The sequence below is a fragment of the Hemiscyllium ocellatum genome, chromosome 5 (genome assembly GCF_020745735.1).
Source record: "Hemiscyllium ocellatum isolate sHemOce1 chromosome 5, sHemOce1.pat.X.cur, whole genome shotgun sequence".
In the NCBI taxonomy this organism is placed as follows: domain Eukaryota; kingdom Metazoa; phylum Chordata; class Chondrichthyes; order Orectolobiformes; family Hemiscylliidae; genus Hemiscyllium; species Hemiscyllium ocellatum.
This window is the reverse complement of record NC_083405.1, coordinates 51233626-51257417: the sequence shown is the minus strand read 5'-3', so window position 1 is coordinate 51257417 and position 23792 is coordinate 51233626. Positions and strand designations below refer to the sequence as shown.

The following is a 23792-nucleotide window of genomic DNA, read 5'->3' as shown; positions in this document are numbered from 1 at the left end:
CCTCCCCCAAGTCCCTCCTCCCTACCTTTTATCTTAGCCTGCTTGGTACACTCTCTTCATTCCTGAAGAAGGGCTCATGCCCAAAACATCTATTCTCCTGCTCCTTGGATGCTGCTTGACCTGCTGGGCTTTTCCAGCAACACATTTTCAGCTCTGATCTCCAGCATCTGCAGTCCTCACTTTCTCCTAGAAGATTTTAACCTACTGCGAATCTTCTTGCAAGGATGCCTTCCTTGAAGAGGCTCTCTTCCTCCCTCTACAAGGATTTCAGTGAGTCCCTCTCTCACTGCACACCCCAAGTCGTCATCTCTGCCCAGAAGCTCTTCAGCCACGTTCTCATACAGACTTGCTACCACAGCCACATCTCCTTCCTCAGCACCTGTCTACGGAACCGACTAATCCCGCACGGACTATGTTCAGACCAACAAAATTTGGACCCATCCAGGACAACCAGTACCTAAAACAAATCCGAAGCCTCCATCAACAGACCTCCCTCCGGATCCTCCGCTCCACGCTTGCAGCCATGCGCCGCTACCTACATTCCCTGCAATTCGCCCTACCCCAGCTCAGGACAACACTCTCACAGACTTGCAAAGGATCTCTATTGTTCTTCATCCACAGAAGAATCCATACACTGAACAAACAGTTCTTCCTAGCCATATTGGAAATTAAAGACAGTAAGTACAAAAACTTTCATGTACTTACTCCCACAATCTGGGTTCCTCAACTGTTCCAGAATCTTCCATCAGCCTCCGAAATTACTCTGGCACCATTAACCACGCAGCCGCTACAGCATCAGCAGCAGCAACCACCCCCGCGAATCATGACGTCACTTCCGCCCCCACCGACTTTGCAGCCTCCACGATCGCCACCTGGACAACTGCCACCACGATCGCCAGGAAGACCATCGCCGACAGATTCGCAGCCTCCGCGGGGTCCATGGCTGTCGAGAACAACACCATTTCTGCTGTCGCCACTGCCACTTCCGCCCCCAGTGACATTACTCACCTGCACAACGACCATGCCGCATGCATCTCCGTCACCACGCCTAACCCCACCCCCACACCGATCTCCGCTCGCACGCCCAACCCTGCCCCCACGCCGATCTCCGTCACCATGCCTAATCCTGTCCCCACGCCAATCTCCATCCGAACGCATAACCCCGCCCCCACGCCGAACCCCACCCCCGCCCCGATCTCCATCCCTGCCCTGATTCGCGTCCCCAAGCCTAACCCAGCCTCCACTCCCAGCTCCAGCCCCGCACCAGGTCCTAGCTCCCAGCCCTGCCGTGTTTTCACCATCCCTCCAGACCTCTCCATCTCTGAGGATGAAAGATCAGTCCTCGGCAGAGGCCTCACCTTCATCCCCCTACGCTCTCGGATTAACGAGTTCAACACGCGGCGAGACATCGTTCAATTCTTCCTCCGCCTTCACCTCCGCGCCTACTTCTTCAACCAGGATTCTCGCCCACCCTCTGATGACCCCTTCTCCCGCCTCCAACACACCCCATCCACCTGGGCACACCGTGCTGGCCTCTTACCCGCCCTCGATCTCTTCATAGCCAACTGCCGCTGCAACATTAACCACCTCAACTTCTCCACCCCTCTCACCCACTCCAACCTCTCACCCTCAGAACGTGCAGCCCTCCACTCTCTCCGTTTCAACCCCAACCTTACTATCAAACCTGCAGACAAGGGAGGCGCGGTTGTAGTTTGGTGCACCGACCTTTACACGGCTAAGGCTAGATGCCAGCTCGCGGACACCTCCTCCTACTGTTCCCTTGACCATGACCCCACCTCCCACCACCAAACCGTCATCTTCCAGACCATCCATAACCTCATCACCTCAGGGGATCTCCCATCCACCACCTCTAACCTCATAGTCCCACTACCCTGCACCGCCCGTTTCTACCTCCGACCCAAAATCCACAAACCTGACTGCCCCGGCTGACCCATTGTCTCAGCCTGCTCCTGCCCCACTGAACTCAACTCTGCATACCTTGGCATGGTCCTGTTCCCCTCAGTCCAAGAACTCCCCACCTACGTTCAGGACACCACCCACGCCCTCCACCTCCTCCATGATTTTCGCTTCCCTGGTCCCAAACGCCTTGTCTTCACCATGGACATCCAGTCCCTGTACACCTCCATCCCCCATCATGAAGGACTCAAAGCCCTCTGCTTCTTCCTTTCCCGCCGTACCAACCAGTACCCTTCCACTGACACCCTCCTTCGACTGACTGAACTGGTCCTTACTCTGAACAACTTCTCTTTTCAATCCTCCCACTTCCTCCAAACCAAAAGAGTAGCCATGGGCACCTGCATGGGCCCCAGTTATGCCTGCTTCTTCGTAGGATATGTGGAACAGTCCATCTTCCGCAGCTACATTGGTACCAACCCCCACCTTTTCCTCCGCTACATCGATGACTGTATCGGTGCTGCCTCGTGCTTCCACGAGGAGGTTGAACAGTTCATCCACTTTGCCATCACCTTCCACCCCGACCTCAAATTTACCTGGACTGTCTCAGACTTCTCCCTCCCCTTCCTAGACCTCTCCATTTCTATCTCGGGCGACCAAATCAACATGGGCATTTACTATAAACCGACCGATTCCCACAGCTACCTAGACTACACCTTCTCCCACCCTGCCCCCTGTAAAAACGCCATCCCATATTCCCAATTCCTTCGTCTCCTCCGCATCTGCTCCCAGGCGAACCAGTTCCAATATCGAACAACCCAGATGGCCTCCTTCTTCAAAGACTGCAAATTCCCCCCCCAGATGTGATCAACGATGCTCTCCACCGCGTCTTCTCCACTTCCCACTCCTCCGCCCTTGAGCCCCGCCCGTCCAATTGCCACCAGGACAGAACCCCACTGGTCCTCACCTACCACCCCATCAATCTCCATATACATCACATCATCCGTCGTCATTTACGCCACCTCCAAACGGACCCCACCACCAGGGACATATTTCCCTCACCTCCCCTATTAGTGATCCGAAAAGACCACTTCCTCCGTGACTCCCTTGTCAGGTCCACACCCCCCACCAACCCAACCTCCAATCCTGGCACCTTCCCCTGCAACCGCAGGAAATGCAAAATTTGTGCCCACACCTCCCCCCTTACTTCCCTCCAAGGCCCCAAGGGATCCTTCTATATCCACCACAAATTCACCTGCACCTCCACACACATCATTTACTGCATCCGCTGCACCCGATGAGGCCTCCTCTATATTGGGGAGACAGGCCGCCTACTTGCAGAACGTTTCAGAGAACACCTCTGGGACACCTGGACCAACCAACCCAACCACCCCGTGTCTCAACACTTCAACTACCCCTCCCACTCCACCAAGGACATGCAGGTCCTTGGACTCCTCCATTGCCAGACCATAGCAACACGACGGCTGGAGAAAGAGCGCCTCATCTTTCGCCTAGGAACCCTCCAACAACAAGGGATGAACTCCGATTTCTCCAGTTTCCTCATTTCCCCTCCCCCCACCTTGTCTCAGTCCCAACCCTCGAACTCAGCACCATCTTCCTAACCTGCAATCTTCTTCCTGACCTCTCCACCCGCACCCCAACTCCGGCCTATCACCTTCACCTTTAACCTCCTTCCACCTATCGCATTTCCAACGCCCTTCTCCAAGTCCCTCCTCCCTATCTTTTATATTAGCCTGCTTGACACATTCTCCTCATTTCTGAAGAAGGGCTCATGCCTGAAACGTCAATTCTCCTGCTCCTTGGATGCTGCCTGACCTGCTGCGCTTTTCCAGCAACACATTTTCAGGATAGATTTGGAAGGTGCTGTTGGTGTAGCCTTGGTGAGTTACTGCAGTGTAACTTGTTAATGGCAAATGTTACAGTCATTAAGCATCAATGGTAAAGGGAGCAAATGTTGGAGGTTGGTTGGAGTCAGTCTGTTTGTTTCCTGGATTGTGTCAAACCACTTGAATGTTTTTGGTGCTGCCTTCACCCAGGCAAGTGGAGAGCATTTCACCATACTCCTGACCTGCACCTTTTTGATTAAGGAAAGGCATTGGGATGATCAAAGATGAGGTAGTAGCTGAATTCCTGACCTCTGTTCTGCTGTTGTAGCCATTGTATTTTTATGGCAAGTCTGGTTCATTTTCTCTGGATGTTGATAATGGTGGAGGAGGGTTCCACGTTGTCTGTGGTATGGAATATCAAAGGATGACTGTTAGATTCTCTAGTTTTTGAGGTGGTCATTGCCTGACATTTGTGTGGCAAGAATATGACTGGCAATTTATAAGCCCAAGCTTGGATATTGTCCTGATCTTGTTGCATATTGATGTGTAGCAGTATATAAAGAATTACAAATTGTGTTGAACATTGTGCAATCATGAACAGGCATTCTGATGTTATGAGAGAAGAAATGTCGGGATTAAGCAGCCGAGTATGTTAAGGCCTAAGATGCTATCTTGGAAACTCCTCCAGTGATGCCCTGGGGCTGAGATGATTGCCCTGCACCCATCTTCCTTGTTCTCGATTTGACTCCAATCAATAAAGAGTTTCTCTAAATTCTCATTAACATTAGTTTTGATAGGGCTCCTTTATACTATACTCAGTTAAATGCTAACTTGATTTCAAGGACAGTTACTTGCACCTCATCTGTGGAGTTCAATTTTTTTCCTCCATTTTTGGACAAAGGCTGTAATGTGGTCAGGAGCTGAGTGACCCAAACTAAGCATCAGTTAACTGGTAATTGCATTGCAATAGCTCCTTGATAACACTTAATAAGTCTTTGTAACATTTTTCTAATGATTGAGAGTAGTGTGATTGGGAAGTAATTGACTAAGCTAGATTTGTCCAACATTTTACGCACAGGACTAATTAAGAAATTTTCCACTATCAGGTTAATGCCAGAGTCGTAGCTTGCTGGAACAGCAAAGGCTTTAGTACTAGAGCATTCGTCATCAGTACTATTGCCAGGATGTTGTCAGGGCCCATAGCCTTTGCAGTATCCAGTGCTTTCAACTTCTTGATATCATGTGAGGTGTATCAAATTATTTTAAGATTGACATTGATGATGGGGGTATTCTCAAGAAGATGGAGTGTGTGGGCTGTTTTTGGTGGTGTTCAGCAGATTTCTTTGCTCATGTTTTACCTGATGCCATGAGATTTCATGATGTCTAGAGTTGATATTGAGGCTGCCTTGGGCAACTCATTCCCAGCTGTACTGCAACACGATTTCACAACCTCTTGGACTGTGTTTGTCTGTTGTTGTTTATTGTGCATAGGTCGACGTTAGGCAGTCTGTCTGGTTTCAACGCTTTCTTTAGACTTTGTTACCATTTAATACAAATGGGTGATTCTCTAGGCCATTTCAGGGAGTTGAAAGTCAATCACACTTATGTTGATCGGATATCGCATGTAGACCAGACCAGGTAAGGATGGTAGGTTTTCATCCCTAAAGAACTTTAGTGAACCAGATGGATTTTTATGACCATCAACATTGCGTATACAATCATTGTTGGTCTAACTTTATAATTCCAGGTTTTAATGTATTCAAATTTCACCCTGTGTTATGGTGAGATTCATCCCATATCCCAGAACATTAGCCTGGTTACATTATCACAATACTATTGCCTCCCCAAATGCAATGTGGATAATTGCGAGAAATGAAGATGCAAAATATTTCACAAGAACATTTCTTATTTATGAGAAGCTGTATTAATAACCAAAGGGACATAGGTGTCCTTGTTCAAAAGCGATTGAAGCTGCTTTGCAAGCACATTGAGTAATTCAGAAGGTTAAGCAATATGTTGACCTTTATTACAAGAGGATTCGAGCATAGGAGCAAAATAGTCTCGCTTCTAGTGAGAACAAACTTGCAGTATTAAATACACTTTGATCTCTTTCCCAAAGGAAGGATATACTTCCCATAGCAAGGATGCAGTAGGGGTTCGCCAGTCTGATTCCTGGGATTGTGGGAACTCTCCAGTGAGGGTGGAGTGAGGAAACTGGGCCCGGACATTCTGGAGTTTACAAGAATGTGAGGTGATCAAGAAAATGGCAAAATTCTTAAAGGGATAGATGTTTTTGCTGACTGTGGGGTGTAGAATCGATAGGCGCAGTCTCAGGTTTAAAAGTAAGCCATTCAGGAGTAAGATGAAGAATGTCCTCACCTAGACAGTGAGTTTGTTCACCTGCCCTCCTTAGAGGGTTGTGTCATCTCTGACATTTAGTAAGTCGAAGATCAAGGTTGATAGATTTCTGATTACTAATGATATCTAGGGATGTGAAGATAGTGTGAGAGTATAGCATTGCGTTTGATTATCTAGAATGGCAGAACAGACATCCTTCTATCTTCCTTTAAACCTTCACAGCATGGATGCTTTTGCTCCTTGTTTGGGTTGACAGCAGATATCCAACCTCCTTCTGCAGCTTCCAAACTAACCATAGTGACTGTTTTCTGAAGACCACTGTAGATGTCATGTTCTACTTATTAACTAAACAAATCTTCTAGCTGTCTTTTCCATCATCAAATCAAAACTTGAGTTGAGTATGAAGAATGATGATTTTACTTCTCTCTGCTTTAGGTTTGCTCTTGTTGGCTCTCTCAATCCAGTGAGTCATGTTGTACAACCAAAGCTGAACTGCAACTTGCTGCTTTCTGAGCAAACAATTTAAACAAAATTGTCGACTGTTCCCACAGCCCATCTTTATGACAGCATAGTGTCCTTTGGGATGGTTTCAAAGAGAAAGTCAAACAAATTATTTTTCCTCTACCATTACTATTTGGTTTATAGAAGTATATGAATGTTTCCTATCCTAATCGAGATTTACAACCCTCGTTTTCCAGAATTGCTAATGTTTAGCTTATTATAAGAAGATAATGACATAAACGCCATGGATGTACCAAGAGATCTAGAAATAGGTCATCCCTTGTGTGTATACGCTGACCTTAAAGGTAAACCGAGGTTAGCTTTTGATTTTAATTAACTCCCAGACTGTAGGGCTACCATCAGCCTGTCAATGCTGTATTTACTGTTAAAACTTTACTCACTAAAACCAAATAATATTCTAAAATATATGAATTATGCAATAGATATTAGATATCTGCAACTGAGGACTCCTGTATTATAATTTTTTTTAATATTGAATTGACACTGACTGGATTACAGTTATTTTGTATTTTTTGTTATCATGTCTAGGCAAAGCAAATAAAGCCCTACTTAATATATTCAGGCAAACTGCAGCACAGTACGTATAACAAGAAATATTATTCTTCTTTAAATCTGAAACAAATTACTTTGTTACTTTATATGTTTATTCTCCAACAACATGATCATTCTTTTATCACGAATGTTACATATCTAAGTGATCATAGTTTCAGAATTGCAAATCAAAAATGGGATTTCTAACTTGTTTGAATGAAGAATCCTCATGCAGTTTATAATCGGCCATCTTTTTAAGTACTTGGTCTTAGATTCTGGCTTTACTCTTAAAACAAGTCTAGAATGGGTCATGAATCTATTACATCAGGAGCATTCTTGGTTTTGTGCCTAAAGAACAGTCACATCAAATCCGGGTTGAAATTGCTGCCTTTTGTATTTAACATTGAACTAGTCTACTATCATGGATACAAAAGGTCTGATCAACCATTCAAAGAAAAGCAAGGGAGTGCATTTGGTGTCCTAGCCAATATGTAACTCAAAAGTAATGTTATTAAAATAAATCTTCTGGTCATTTATCTGATTGCTTTTGAGGGATCTTGCTGAATTCACATTGATCACTGTTTCAAGATATTAGAGTAGTGATTGCACTTGAAGCTACTTCACTGGTTGTAAAGTGGTTTGAGACAACTAGAGATTTTGACAGGTGCAAAATATGCACTCACTTTATTTTCAACTTTTCAAATAACAAATACTTATAATTATCTGGCAAGATATTATGACAGATTCTGCTTATCTTTAAAAACTGGTGTCCTGAAATAGAAACAGAGACAATAGGAACAGGAGTGGGTCATTTGGCTCTCCAGCCTGTGCAATCGTTCAATCTGACTGTGACTGATCATCCAACTCAGTACCCAGTTCCCTTTTTATTCCAATACTATTTGATCTCTTTAGCCCTAAGACCTACAACTTAATCCTTCTTGAAAATATTTAATGTTTTGGCCTCAGCCACTTTTTATGGCAGAGAATTTCACAAGTTCATCATCCTTTACGTGAAGAAAATTGGAAACATCCATCCTATGTTTGCTCTGTCAAGCCCTTTTAGAATTTGATAGGTTTCTGTAAGATTCTTCCCCCAGTTCTTCAGTGAATGTAATCCTAACCCTTATAGTCCCTCTGGATGATATGTCAGTCTTAGCATTCCAGGAATCAGTCTGATAAGTCTTTGGTGCACTTTTCCAACGCATCCTCTGAAAAGGAGATCAAACTGGTATTCCAGATATGGTCTCAGCAAGGTCTTGTACATTGCTGCAAGACATCCTGTTCCTGTACTCTAATCCTCTCATTGCGAAGGCTAACGTACCATCTTCCTCCCTCATCACCTAATGCATTGGTATGTTTTCAGTGTAAGGACACCTAGGTCTCGTTACACCACCACCTTGCCCAATCCTATTGTCATTCAAATCATTTTGTTTTTATTGTCAAACTGGATAAATTGACATTTATCCGCATTATATTTCTATCACCATTTTTTATCTGACATTCAGGACATGCTGTTAATTAGTAACACTGCATGATATGAATATACTCCAAGGAACAAGAGTAGGCTGCTTGGCCTTCAGACCTGCTCCACCATTCAATAAAAAACACAGCTGATTTGATTTTAACCTCAACTCAGCATCCCCGCAAATCCATTGGCAATCAACAATCTACCTACCTTTGTATGAAAAATATTTAAAGATTCATCATCCCCTGTTGTTTTGAAGAAAGGAATTCCATAGCTACTGAATCTTCTGAGGGAGAAAATGTTTTCTCATCTGTCTTAAATGGGCGACCCCTAATTTTTAAATTATGACTCTTGGTTCTCGATTCTTCTACAAGAGAAAAAATCCTTCTGAATGTATTCCTTACAACTACATTATTCTCTTTGACAACCGCAAAACTTTTACTGAAGCATTTTTATCAAGAGTGTTGTTAGAAGGTGAAGAACAATGATCACAACACTGACCCAAGAAGAAATCTACTGGTAAATAAGCCCAGATAGACCCATCTTCATTAGTGGCCATTTTCTGTTTGAGAATGCAACCAGTATTTTATGTAATGCAAAATTTGTCTGTAGATATCACGAATGGCCCTATTTAATAGACTGTGCAACCTGTCAAACACATTTTTTAAATGAAGATACAGTGCCATCTTGGATGACTGCATCTATTAAACTAGTGACTATCTCAAATAATTCAACAGCAATAAAATAGCTTTTTCAGAAGCTAGATTGCGATCCTGAAAAGTCTTTACGTTGTTGAGATTGCATAGCATATCACTCATTCTGCCTGTTGGCTTCATTTATAACTCAAATATGAAGTTAATTTAAAAGATTTGCAATTTCCTGGTTTTAACTTGCAGCCCTGTTTAATTAGAAGTCCATAACTTGTCTAGAGTTTATGCAAACAATTTTGGCATCCCAACAATTTTTTCAGTATATGCTTTGATAAATGCTCTTGCTGTTTTCTTAAAGTATTGGGTGAACACTTTTTACCGGTTTGAGGTTTGAAATTCTTGAGTTGTCTCATTTGTTCAAAATTGATGTGGTTTCTTCCATTCGCAGTTATTTATTCCAGTAATAGATTGAATTAAAATTATGACTTCCATCACTCGTTCATTGGAGGAGAGGATTTAAGCTTTTGAATTGTTATGTTGAGTTTGAATAATGGCAACATGAATGCAAGGCAGTTAGCTGACATTGAAAACTTATGTCTTTGGGACATTGTTACAAAGCCAGACCAGTAATTTATAAGTTTCACTTTGCTATCTGTTGGTTATTAGATTTGTATGCAAATTTTGTTTGAGCAGTCGTTTCTTTACGGGGAACCCAATGTAGATCCACCCGTAGCCGAGCACAATGTTTCCATTCTAATTTTGGCTGAAGATCTGGAATATGAAATTTGGAACAGCCTCACACAAGTCTAGGGGAAAATGCTCTACTTAGAGTCAGATGATGTACATTGCTGATCTACAGTAGAGGGAGTTTAACTTTGTCTTTATTCTTTGCTATACCTGGATCACTACATGTATAAAGGTCAGCTGCATTGCTCTGTTGGGGTTGTATTTAAATGAATTTATAACTTTTTTGAGATTCTCATTACTCTAAAGTTGTGCAACAATCAAAAATGATGACATTTGACTTCCTGCTAAGGCCATAATTTTTTTTAGAACAGGGATAACTTAATCATATTTTCACAGATAACTGTTGAAGATCCGAACAATAGATGTAATGCACGTGGCAAAATCACAGACAATTTTGAGAGTTCAGGACAAGATATATAAATTTGTTTAAGTTCTAATATGACAGTTGATCCTGGAATAACTTCCTCTTTGTGAATAACTGCATTCCATTTAAAATCTACCTGCCTTCTCAGAGCACTGTATCTTGGTAAGGACCTGTAGAGGCTTGTCTTCTGTCTCTCTAAGCTAACAATAACATTCAGTAGAGAATATTTTCCATGCTACTGTTTGAAAGTCTTGGAGGAACCAAGCAACCTATATTGTTTGCTGTATGGCTTGTTTCCATAGGTCTGAAAAGAAAATGGCAGTGACGAGAACTTGATTTTCTCTCACACATCAGTTATAGAACTCTGCTGTGTTTTTGTAGTAAAAATCTTGGGGAATTATTCAGCAAATTAGATAGCATCCGAACATGGAAAGAATCTGTCGAAAAATAATTATAGTTTGTAATCTTTGTTCAGAATTGGCAAAAATTAGAGATGTTCCGCAGTGTCAAGTAGGACATGAAACATTAAAGGTTTTTCTCTCTCCAAAGGTGCTGCTTAACCTGCTGAGTTTCAACACTTTTTCTTCAAGGTTAAATAGAATAGATTTTGCGCAAGACATGAGTAGAACAAGGACAAAAAGATATGATAAGATGGAATACAGGAGAGGTTATATGACAGGATAGTTAGTTCTCTGTGCCGAAGGGAATAGTGCTGGCAAGGAATAAAAACTGTGCCTAAATCAGTAACGTTGAAAGAAAATAAACTGCACTAAAGCAAAGTAAATGAAACAACGAGAACGTGTACAGTCTGAAATTGTTAAACTCCATATTGAGTCCGGAAGGCTAGGAAATGCATAATTGAAAAATGAGGTCCTGTTCCTAATGTTTGCACTGGAGCAGTGCAGCAAGCCGAGAACAGATATGTCAGCATGAGAGCAAGGTGGGCAATTAAAATGACGGACAAAAACTCTGTCATACCTATGGAATTGAAGTGTTCTATAAAAGAATCATCCAATCTGCTTTTGGTCTCCCCACTGTATTGGATACAGTATCACTGAATTGTTCTGTCACGTAAGGAAGTCATTCAGACCATTGTATCTACACCGGCTCTTCAAACAAGCAGTATTACCTAGTACCAATCTCCTACTTTTTCCTTGTATGTTTTTGAATTATTATTTGAAGAGAAATAATTTAATGTCCTCTGGAATTGAACCTGCCTCTACCACATTTGTAGGGAATGCATTCCATACATTATCTACTTGCTGGTGTGAAAAGGCCTTATCTTACGTCATCCTCGCTTCTTTTGTGCATTCCCTTCAATCTATGTCCCCTCATTCTTCTTCCTACTATGAGCAGGAACAGTTCTGCCCGTCTCTCTTCATAAGAGAGATTGGATTGGCTAGGACTATATTCACTGGAGCTGAGAAGAATGAGGGGGGAACCATATAAAATTCTAATCTGAATGTTTGATGAGGATGACCGGGCAGTCCGAAATCAGGGATTTAAACATACAGGTAGATCATTTGGGATTAGGATAAGTAGAAAATTTTTCAACGAGAGTCTTTGACTAAAAGTATGATTGTAAAGCAAAATGCTTACAATTCATCTACAGTTGGAATTTCTTTATTGTTAGACTTTATAGTCATGAAACAATATTAGAATTAGCTTTGATTTCTTTTTCTGTTGGTTATATTTTCTTTTTCACCTCTTATCTGTTTAAAAAAAATCTCTTTTAGCTTTTCTTTTAATTCATAGGCATATGATAAGCGCAAAGATGTTGCTGGTTGGACCAGCATTAATAGCCCATCCCTAATTGTCCTCAAGAATAGTAGTGAACATTAGATTCTTATGACAATTGACAATAAGCATCATCCCTATTAGGCCAGCTTTTTATTCCAGATTTTGATTGAATTCACATTTCTTCATTTGTGATAGTGGGATTCAAACCTATGTTCCCAGAATATTAGCCTAGCATGCTAGATGACTTATCCAGTGATATTACCACTATGCTGCCGCTTCCCTGTGGACACCCATCTTGCATGTCCTTTACAGCATTCTTCATTACTCCATGCTTCACAAATAAGAGTAGAGAAGAGAAACATAGTTATAGCTTAATAGGAATGGCTGTCCAGAAGATTATTAAGGGGATGATTGGGAAGTAAATTGTCTCTTGCTAGTCCACAAGCAGCTTGGTGGTTAATGCTTCATTTCGTGACTGCTCCTAATATTGGCCAGCAGCAAATGATTGCTGGAAATTTTGAGTGCTAATTAAAGGCGCCTTAATTTTCAAAAATTTTGCTGATAATAAATGGCTAACTTTACTGTTTGAAGAGAAGTTTTGTAAGTCGTCAAAGATTTTCAGGATAATAATTTGTCCCAACATTCTATGAGTATTTTCCTGTCATTTTCTCAGAGATTCTACTATTTACTCGACGTTATTGGTAGCCTTATGGGAGTTATCACAAGCGAGAGATGTAAGGCTTACCTTGCTCTACAGGAGAATTGGGAAGAGGAGATGAAATATGCATTGAATGCTAATTCTGATTTTGTGGACTAGTTGTCCAATCTCTGCACAATTTAAAGCTTTGCAACCCAGACAGCATCCTGCTAAATTTGATCTGCGCCTCCTCCAGTGTAATCACATCTTGCCGATAATGCAGATTCCAGAACTGCCCATAATGTTCTGGTATTGAACATAATACTCTAGTTGTCACATAGAATTCAGGCTGAGCTTGCCAATTGGATGCAAAATAGGCTTTATGGTAACAAACAGAGGATGGTGGTAGAGGGTTGTTTTTTGGAAGGGAGGCCTGTGACAAGCGATGTTCCACTTTTGTTTGTCATTCATATATGTGGTTTGGATAAGAATATAGAAGGTATGGTTGATAAATTTGCGGAACACCAAAGTTGATAAAAATCATACAACGGAGGTTATAGTACAGCAGGTTTATCTGGAAGCACTGGATTTTGAACCAGGACCATAAGACACAGAATTTATCGTAAAAGATTACAGTGTCATTCAGCTGAAATGATGTATTGAACAAATATGGATTGTTAAGCCTTTCTTTTAGATTGGGTTTGCTGGTTTCAGTTCTTTAATATATAAATCTCAGAACCTCTTTTAAGTCACATTCTCGATAACTTTAAGGTTTTATAATAAAAAGTGACATCTCACCTGAGACAATGCATTAAAGATGTGAGGTTAGAGTCTGTATCCCAATCTTGAGTCAGACTGGTACTATTTCCAAAGTAGAATTTGCAAAATATTACATGGATTGACTTCCTGCAGGTTATGCATTTTTGAGCAAAATAGAATGGATTTGCAAATATAATTTGCAAATACAAATTTACCTCATAAACTGGTGTGTGTGTGGAGGAGACAGAGACAGAGTGCATGTGAGAAACTGTGTGTTTGCGTGTATGCAAGCTTGGTAAAGTGTGTGTGTGAATGTGATGAGGTATAAGCCTGTGAGGTGGTGCATGCATGGGTGTGAGTGCGGGGTGTGTGTGTGTGGATACGAGAAGGCGTTTGTGTGTGAGAAAAGGTCTGTGTGAGTGTGAGTATGTAAGAGCTTGTGTGTGTGAGTGTGCAGGGGGTCACCTGTAGTGTGACATGAACCCAAGGTTGAGGCCATCCTCATGCATACCAAATTTGGCTTTCAGTCTCTACTTGGCCACTTTGCGTTGTTGTCTGTACTGAAGTCTGCCTTGGAGGATGGTTACCCAAAGATCACCCTGAATGTTCCTGACTGCTGAAATGTTCACCAGCTGGGCAGGAACACCCCTAACTGGTGATTGTTGTGCGGTGTCCATTCATCCGTTGTCGTCATGTCGATTTGGTCTCGCCAATGTGCCATGTCTCGGGCATCCTTGCCTGCAGCATGTGGAATAGACAATGTAGACAGAGTCATATGAGTACCTGTCGCATATATGGTGAGTGGTGTCCCCACGTGTAATGGTGACATCCTTGTTGACACTCTGACACATCCTGCAGTGGTTGCCATGACAGGGTTATACGATGTTGTGGTCGATGTTGCCCTGAAGGCTGAGCAGTTTGCTGCGAACAATGATCTATTTGGTGATTGTTTAAGGTGAGAAGTGGAGACCTAGGGGGTAGGTATTGGTGGGGTGAATTTGTATTTGCAGTGTTATATTTGCAGATACATTCTATTTTGCTCAAAAAATGCGCAATCTGTAGGCAGTCGATCCATGTAATATGTTGTAAATTCTACTTTGGAAATAGAACTAGTCTGACTCAAGATTGGAGTGCAGACAGACTCTAATCTCACACCTTTAAGGCATTGACTAAGCTGAGATGTCACCTTTTGTAATAAAACGTGAAGTTATCTTGAGAATGTGAATTAAAAGAAGTTCTGGGATTTACGTATTAAAGAACTGAAACCAGCAAAGCCATTCGAAAAGATGAAACACTTAACAATTTTTAGGTTTGTTCAATATGTCATTTCAGCTGCATGACACTGTAATTTTTTGCTATAAATACTGTGTCTTATTGACCTGCTTCGCAATCACCTGTTGAAGAAGCATCGCTTCGAAAGCTAGTACTTCTAAATAAACCTGATCGACTATAATCTGGTGTTGTGTGATTTTAAACTTTGTCCATCACACTCCAACACTAACTCCTCAAAATCATGACTACCAAAATTGATGTATAGTGGATTGTGATCTTTATCTCAGATTACAAAGATGTCTTGATCAATTGGGTCAATAGATTAAGGAGTGGCAGGTGGAGTTTAATTTGGATAAATGTAAGTGTTGCATTTTAGTAAAACAAACAAGGGCAAGTCTTATAAAATTAGTGAGAGGGCCCTGGGTAGTGTTAGAACAGAGAAACCTAGTGGTTCAGATATATAACTCTTTGAAATTTGCATCACTGGTAGACAGGGTGGTTAAGAAGATGCTTAGCATGCTTGCCTTTATTGCTCAAGCGTTTGAATATAGGAGTTGGAACGCCATGTTGAGGTTATACAGGACGTTGATGAGGTCACTTTTAGAGTACTGTATGCAGTTCTGGTCGCCCTGTTATAAGAAGGATGTTATTAAACCAGAGAGTGATCAGAGAACATTTATCAGGGTGTTGCTGGGAATGGAGGGTTTGAGTTACAATAAAAAAAGGCTGGATTGGCTGGAACTTTTTTCACTGGAGTGTAGGAGGTTAATAATTGACCTGAAGGAGATTGATAAAATCATGAAGGGGCATTAATAAGGGAAATAGCAAAGGTATTTTCCCTAAGGTAGTGGAGTTTAAAAAGTATGCCTTCTAATTTTGAGGTGAGAGGAGAAAAAATTGAAAAGGACATGAGGGGCAACTCAGTTCTTGTGTGGAATGAACTGCCAGAGGAAGTGGTAGGTACAGGTGCAGCCACAACATTTGAAAAGCAATTTGGATAGGAACATAAATCGAAAACGTTTGGAGGGATATGGGCCAAATACAGGCAGGTGGGGCTGGTTTAGTTTGAGAACATGGTCAGCAGGGACTAGTTGGACCAAAGGGTGTGTTTCAATGCTGTAGACTCTATAAATATAGTTATGCGTATTGGCAAAGTATACAAAATCAATACAAAATTGCGTACTCAAGGAAATCCTGAAATGGAAGCAGAATCAAAGCGGCCATGAAAGGAAGAAGGTCTACAGACAAACAAGGCAGAGGACTCACAAAGTGCACATTGTTTTGGAGATTTATAATGTTATCCAATGGGCACAGCTTACCTGTGTAATTATGGACATCTTTGCTGGTAAACATTGCAGGATGCCTCGGGATATAACTTAGAACCAGCATGCTAATGGTTGTCCCAGTGAAGTACATTGTGGTCATTTGCTGCAAATTGCATCATTGTCGCATTTCATATCTGGGGCTCTTCATGGGTGTCATGTTTGAAGGGGATCTCTTGTTTTTTAAGATCCACACCAAAGTTCTGTTTCACGGATTTTATGATAGGAATTCTAAAATATAAAATCATTATGACAACTTCAGAAAGTGTTCTGCATACCGTATATACTCAGGTAAAAGATTAGTTTTGAAGACCATTTTCTCGAGCTGAAATTGGGGGTGTGGACTTATATATGAGGTATACTTTTTGAGTGGTTGAAATTCATGCTTGACTTAAGTCATAAAACGGACAAACGAGAGCCAGATCACACTATAAAAATCATAAACAATAAAAGAAAAAGAATTATGGCCATTATTAAATATTTATGTGCTGTCTCTGTTCTGCCTGCTATGGTAATACTGTAAAATGCATGCCGGTATGTACAAAATTTATTACGCAGAGCAGCAACGCACAATTAATGAAATAAAAACATGGAGCAGTCAAAAAAAAAGACTGTTAGTATTTTATTTTAAAAGGCAGCATTAAATCTTTTACATCAGAAAACTGACATTCACAGCAAAAAAAATCTTCTCAATGTATGTCACAAATATTATGGGATAGCAGCTTTAAACAAAAGTTACCGGTACATGTAAAAGTCCATTAGAATCCTTCAAGTTCACTGTCCTGATCAGTTGCAGCTCTGAATAATTCATTCCTGTTCTCTCAGTCAAGTATATCGTCGTATGGTTCATCTTCATCTGAAGTCTGAAGTGAATCATTAATTGATTTGTCATCACTCCCATCTGACCATAAATAATCATCTTCTGTCCCATCTAAAACACTAGGAATTCCACATTTTTTGAAGGCTTTCACAATAATTTCAGTTTTCATCTCCTTCTAAGGTTCAACAATCCATTCACATACAGCTGCAAGTAATGGAGCACACATGTTACCACCCTTTGTGAAGCCTTTTTTTCCCCCTTCTTGCATCCCAGTGTCCCATTTCTTCCGTAAGAAGTCCTTAAAAGGTTTATTGATGCTAGCATCCAGTGGCTGCACCGTGCTCATAAGGCCTCCAGGAATAATTGCAATGTCAGTAATCAAAGTTCAGTGATTACACTTTTCACTCTGAGTGATCTGAACATATTCCAAACCAGTTAGCTTTTTCCCTTGCAGTTAACTTCATCTATAAACCCTTTCTCACAGATGAGGACAGCAATGCCTTTCGGAAATTTCTGTTTGGGCAGAGTTTTCCATTTAAACATCACCCTAGGCTTTAACTTTGTTCCATCTGCTATTCAGCTGAGTATCACAGTGAATCAACTCTTTTCATGGCCTGTAGTCTTAACTAAAACCCTTTTTACTCCAATCTTGTCTACAGTTCTACTCCCTGGTATATCAACATTCATGCAAACCTGTACCTGTTTTTCTTCTGATTTCTGACGATAAAGCAATGGAATCCAATTAACTTATCAATATGTTCTGCAGGTAGACATTAGGCAATCTTAGTTTTCTGTTGTTGTGGTTCTGTTCGCCGAGCTGGGAGTTTTCGTTGCAAACGTTTCGTCCCCTTTCTAGGTGACATCCTCCGTGCTTGGGAGCCTCCTGTGAAGCGCTTCTGTGCTGATTCCTCCGGCATTTATACTGGTTTGAATCTGCCGCTTCTGGTTGTCAGTTGCTGTCCGCTGCAGTGGCCGGTATATAGGGTCTAGGTCGATGTGTCTGTTAATAGAATTTGTGGATGAGTGCCATGCCTCTAGGAATTCCCTGGCTGTTCTCTGTTTGGCCTGCCCTATAATAGTGGTGTTGTCCCAATCGAATTCGTGTTGTTTGTCATCTGAGTGTATGGCTACTAGGGATAGCTGGTCGTGTCGTTTCGTGGCTAGTTGGTGATCATGGATGCGGGTTGTTAGCTGTCTTCCTGTTTGTCCTATGTAGTGTTTTGTGCAGTCCTTGCATGGACTGCACAAAACACTACATAGGACAAACAGGAAGACAGCTAACAACCCGCATCCATGAACACCAACTACCCACGAAACGACACGGCCAGCTATCCCTAGTAGCCATACACTCAGATGACAAACAACACGCATTCGATTGGGACAACACCACTATTATAGGGCAGGCCAAACAGAGAACAGCCAGTGAATTCCTAGAGGCATGGCACTCATCCACAAATTCTATTAACAGACACATCGACCTAGACCCTATATACCTGCCACTGCAGCGGACAGCAACTGACAACCAGAAGCGGCAGATTCAAACCAGTATAAATGCCGGAGGAATCAGCACAGAAGCGCTTCACAGGAGGCTCCCAAGCACGGAGGATGTCACCTAGAAAGGGGACGAAACGTTTGCAACGAAAACTCCCAGCTCGGCGAACAGAACCACAACAACGAGCACCCGAACTACAAATCTTCTCACAAACTTTGGTTTTCTGTCTCGCCACCAAGCCAATGTTTTTCATAGACTTACTGCACCATCCAGCATTGGCTTTGAAATCACTGAATTCATTTTTTTTTTGCTTTGTTTTTAGCGCGAATTTGTATCCATTGCTAAGTCACGATGCTTCCATTCTGGTGGCATTGATTAACCCAACCAGCAATCTTTTCCTCTAGTTATGGCCACTTGTTCAACTTTCCCAGTAGCATACTTCTGTTTTAGCATTGCTTTTAACTTGTGGTTCTTTTCCTCCAATCTTGAATAAGTTTTTCAGAACCACAGAAGTCCCTTGCAGCTATGCTTTTGTTGGTCTTCTATGCAACTTCAGTAGCTTTCATTTAAACTGTGCAGTATACTTGCGTCTTCATGGTGCCATTTTGTTAGGAAAATTTGGGGGAGTTTTACATTAAGTTCAGAGCACAACTGTAAGCGATATCTATTTGTAAAAACCTATGACAACAGTGGGAAGGAAAGGTCGAGGGCTGCCATAAGGTACCATAGGTATTTGTGATGATGCAGGTATTGCAGTTGAATCAAAAATATGCAAATCATGCCCTTTAAGGTTGCATATATGGGTCAGGTAGAGACCCCTGAAAATCTGGGGGGATCCCCTGAAAAAGTGGGGTCAACTTATACACAAGATACATGAAAATTCCTGGATTTTTGGGCCAAGATAAGGGGTCTACTTATATATGAGGTCAGTCTATCCACAAGTATATATGGTACCTGCGTAAACTGCTTCTTGAAGTTGAACACCAACTGTACTTTGATGGAATGCTATCTTTTGCAGTTACAAATATTCTTGATTTACATGGTGCTTACTGGATAGGCACTCGTGTGATCAATAGCACCATATACAATATCCTTGTATATGTATATGCAGTTGAGTTTGAGACCTCAAGATGTCTGTGGTACAGGAAGGAGTGAGAGACAAAGAAAAGGAATTGGCAACTTTAACCATGATGTATCGTGGTACACGTTAACTATGGGTAATGCAGGGATTGGTTTTTCTTGAAGGATCTGTAGGTATGATTGAAATGTACTACTTGAAAAGTTGATGGAAGCAGGTTTAATTGTAGCATTCAAATGAGAATTGGATGTATTCTTAAAAATGAAAAAAGAAAATGCAGCACAATCGGAAAATAGCTAGGTAGTGGAATTAAATGGAACACACTTTTAGAGAGCAGCACAAACGTGATGGGTCAAATGGCTCTCTTCTGTACTTTATCATGCTTTCATTCTACGTCTCTGACCATTTGTCATGGCAATGTGAACCTACAGAAGCACAACACTTCTGACTAGTTTTGGAAGTTGAGGGTCTGTCTGTAGATCATCTCACATGGACAGTAACCTCTATCCCTCTGTTGCTTTCCCTTCTGCTGTTTTCTTGTTATTCTCCACTTTGTTCTCCAGATCTCTTTGTCGACCTGCAGATGGCACCACAGCATGATGTGACTCCCATGGATGGTGATTGTCTTCATTGTCTGATGTCTTATCGAAACCACCCCTACCCTCACCATCCTGATATTGTCCATTTGCAAGCTTCCAAACTTCTGAAAACCATCCATGATCAGAAAAAAAACTCGTTGCAAAATGTATTCCAGAGGGACCTAACAGCAGCTAGAAGCATTGGCCTTTACTGATATTGAGCAGTCAGAACTTAAACAGTCCAATGAAGTGCCTCTTAACCTCCAATCTGTTTCGCTGGTGAGTTTTCAGAGCCATTGTAAACCTGTGTTGGAGCTGTCAACTTCACATCCTTGTTGAAGCCATTTAGAAGTTGTCTGATTGTCCTGTGCTAGTGATTAAAATGCCTAATATAATGATTGGTCCACCTTTTGATATGTAGATTATATTCACACAACTAATGTGTTTATGCTAGATTTGGAAATTGTCATGGAGGCAGGTTAAAATTGGGTTTTGGTAGTTTATATTGGGGTTAAAGTTCCTCTGAAAGGAAATTTTAAATGACACAATAGAAGAACAAGATGAGGAGAGTAACCATTCATACTGGCATGATTTTCACACTGAAATGGTAATATTGTTCGAGTAAAGAATTGGGAGAAAAGCAGACAGCCAATCAAAGAAATCATGTGTATCCTGTTTATTGGAACTAAGAAGTGTTTTTTTTTAAATTCCTGTGATTCGTGGATCTTCAAAACCTGTCGAATTATGCAGTTGTGAATAACTTGTTCATAGTTCATTTTAATATTTTAGTGGTATCCTTTTCGTTCTGGGAAGACTAAAATGGTAAAGTTATGATAATTCTAATACTGGGCTTTCAAGATTTAGGATATCTAAAGAAATTGCAGTTCAAAAGACAAGCACATAAAATAAGAATACAAGAGAGATTCACAAAATAGTAGGTGAGGGGTTAGTTAACTGAAGAGTTGAAGACACTTAACAATGTTTGGTTAGAAATTAGGTTTGATTGAGAAATAAGTATATCTAAGTAGAAACATCATTTTTTAAAAAAAAATTAATGTCAGAGTTGACACTATCATAGCTAGCACAAAAGCTAGAAAGATCCACTTTGAAGTTGCACCTCGATGGAGACAACCTACATACTATTGATTAAAGACAAGCTTCTAAAAGTAAAAAACAATAATGAAGACTAAAAAGAGTTAGAATAAAGCATGGCACCCCCGGCATGAAAATGTGTTAATTACAGGAGGAATATTAGAACCATCCAACTGCTAAGAGGTGACAATGATCCTTATCACATGAATACTGTTAGAAACCAGGATAAGGCACAACTCATAAAGACAACAAAATGAATTTAAACTCATAAACGTTTAACGAAGGATTATTTTAAGATTGAAAGAATAAGGGAGAGATGAAAGGAATATTCAGATGAGTATAAAATCTCAAACAAATATACTAAGTAATAGCTTAACATTTCATTAAGAAATCTTCATTGAAAATGGAAAATACCTATACAGAGAGATAACTTTGCAAAGCAGGAAGAATCTCAGTATGAAAATAAGCTCTTGCATTGAAATTTCAGAAGTATTGGGAAGCCTCAGATAATATTTCTCTGAAGTTTTTTTTTCTGAACAGGAAGTAATTTTACTTGCCCAGGGCTTTTGGGTAAAATTTTACTTTAAATGGTGATGGATATTCTTAACTATTTTTAGATGTTCTAGTATTAAAAATTCATAGATGTTCCTAATTAGTAACTAATAATATCATACTGGGTTCTATTAGATTTGGTATTGTATTTTTTTGATAGATTTTTGTGTAACCTTACACTTATTCATTTCAAATGTATTGTTTGTTAACTTCTGTTAATAAAATTATAACATTATTGAATTGTCTCATTTAAGTTTTTCCGTTACAGAGTTTGAAATAAACTCTGCTGTATGTATTCAAGTCGGGAAAGCATATATTCTGGAGAGAGGAAAACCAGATCCTTAAAATATCTGGGCTTTTTGTAGCACAACTAAGGTTTCTGTTTGGAAGACTATTATTCTTGGACAGCATTTTCCCAGTGTTATGTCAGTCCTCGAGACCTGAGGCTGAGCATTTGTGTGACTGTCTTGATTTCAGCAATTGGAAGTAGTCAGGGAAATATTAATGATCTATGTAAGCTGTAAATTTAAAAGCTTTAAGCTTGATCAGTCCAATCTGGTGTTTGCAATCCTTGAAATATCAGCATTTCAGAGAAGTGTTTTTGTTCTAGGATTGGAACTAAATTAATTTAAAAGCATGCTGTGAGCTTGTGAAACTACTTACCTTTTTAAATTATAAAGAAGAAATTGTAAATGAGGAATAATTTATTTAAGGATTTTTTGGGGGGATAGTGACGGAAACAGCCCAGAGCAGGCCACATTATCATGGAAATGGTTCAAGCCTAGGGAGATTAATTTGGGACGTTTGCTGAGAAAAGGTATTAGCAGTTTGAATGTCATAGTTTGTAGCTTACTGAGAGAAAGCTTAAGTCAATAATAATTTAATAGACCTGCAATATATGAGGAGTTAAAGCTAACTTCTATCATTAATTGTGTGAAATATATGTGGGTGTAATCTTGATTTGAATTTTTGTGTGGATACAGAGCTGGAATACTTGCCTAATTTGAAACAATTGTAGAATCTACAGTGGTTCACCACAGAGAATTATGAGAAGGCAAATGATCAGCTGAATTAGCTGCAGGATAGTATAGGAACTTGAGAATTAGGGAAATGAAAAGGCATTTTATTTTCCTGTAACCAGGATAAAAACAAGAGTACCAAATTTCTAAGAGAACACAGCTATGCTGTATGAGAAACAAGGCAGATAAAGACTCCAGCCAAAACATGGAATGTCATAGGTAATGGTGTCTGACAAGCTGTTTTAATTAAAAAACTATAATTCCTGGATAATTTGCATTGACAAGCAGAGGACTGGGTCCTCCACATTAATTTATGTGGTTTGTAGTAATAGTACGCAGGTCACATTGCAACCCCTTAGTTTTATTGTTGCGTAATTATTGGTGCACACGTGATTCGTCAGCAAGTGCTATGTTATAAGCTGAGATTTTCAAGGAAGTGTGATGGAGTGTCCTCAGTATTATTCCTGTTGTGAACATGGGATGGGCTATTTGATGCAATCCACCAGTCTTTAAGAGGTAGAAGGAAGGAATTGTACTGAGTAAGTCAAATTGGATTTATAGAAAGAAAAGAACAATAAAGAAAAATAAATCAAAGACAAGAAAATGTTAAAACTGTAAAATTTACATTCTTAAGAATTGTTCATAATTATTAGCAGTAAAAATGAAACTCCAATTTCAATCTGTCTTTCTGGGCTGGAGAGGTTGAGTGACATTGTCAGGACAATCTCAACATATAAAAAGATCGTTCGGCTATTAAGTACTAACCCTAATTTGCTGCAATAAGTTGAATTGGCAATTAATACCAAAAGTGTAATTTTTATGATGTTAAGGGCTAGTTGCTGGCTTCACAGTTCACAGCACGTGCAAATTGTCTAACCGTTCGTGGTAATCCACACTTTACCAGAGGTGTCTTGCATGCTGCAAGTTGTTGGGCAAATTGCACATGATTGGGGATTTGAATTTGTATATGTTATTACTTTGACTCCTAAATTTTGGTCATTATTCTTGTGTAGAAAATTAAGAATTCTTATAA

At 40.5% G+C, this 23792-nt stretch overlaps 1 protein-coding gene across 3 annotated transcripts in view; it reads left to right on the top strand.

Annotated features, from left to right (window-relative positions):
- phf14 (PHD finger protein 14) overlaps positions 1–23792 on the top strand; it is a 239054-nt gene that overhangs the window by 148459 nt on the left and 66803 nt on the right. Inside the window, exon 17 of one of the 3 annotated variants that reach the window (XM_060824745.1) lies at positions 20082–21860. The exons of the other annotated variants lie outside the window; for them this stretch is intronic. Coding sequence (XP_060680728.1) covers positions 20082–20118 — 37 coding nt within the window. The 3' untranslated portion in view covers positions 20119–21860. Of the gene's footprint in view, positions 1–20081; positions 21861–23792 lie in introns of those variants that run through there. 3 annotated transcript variants of the gene reach the window in all.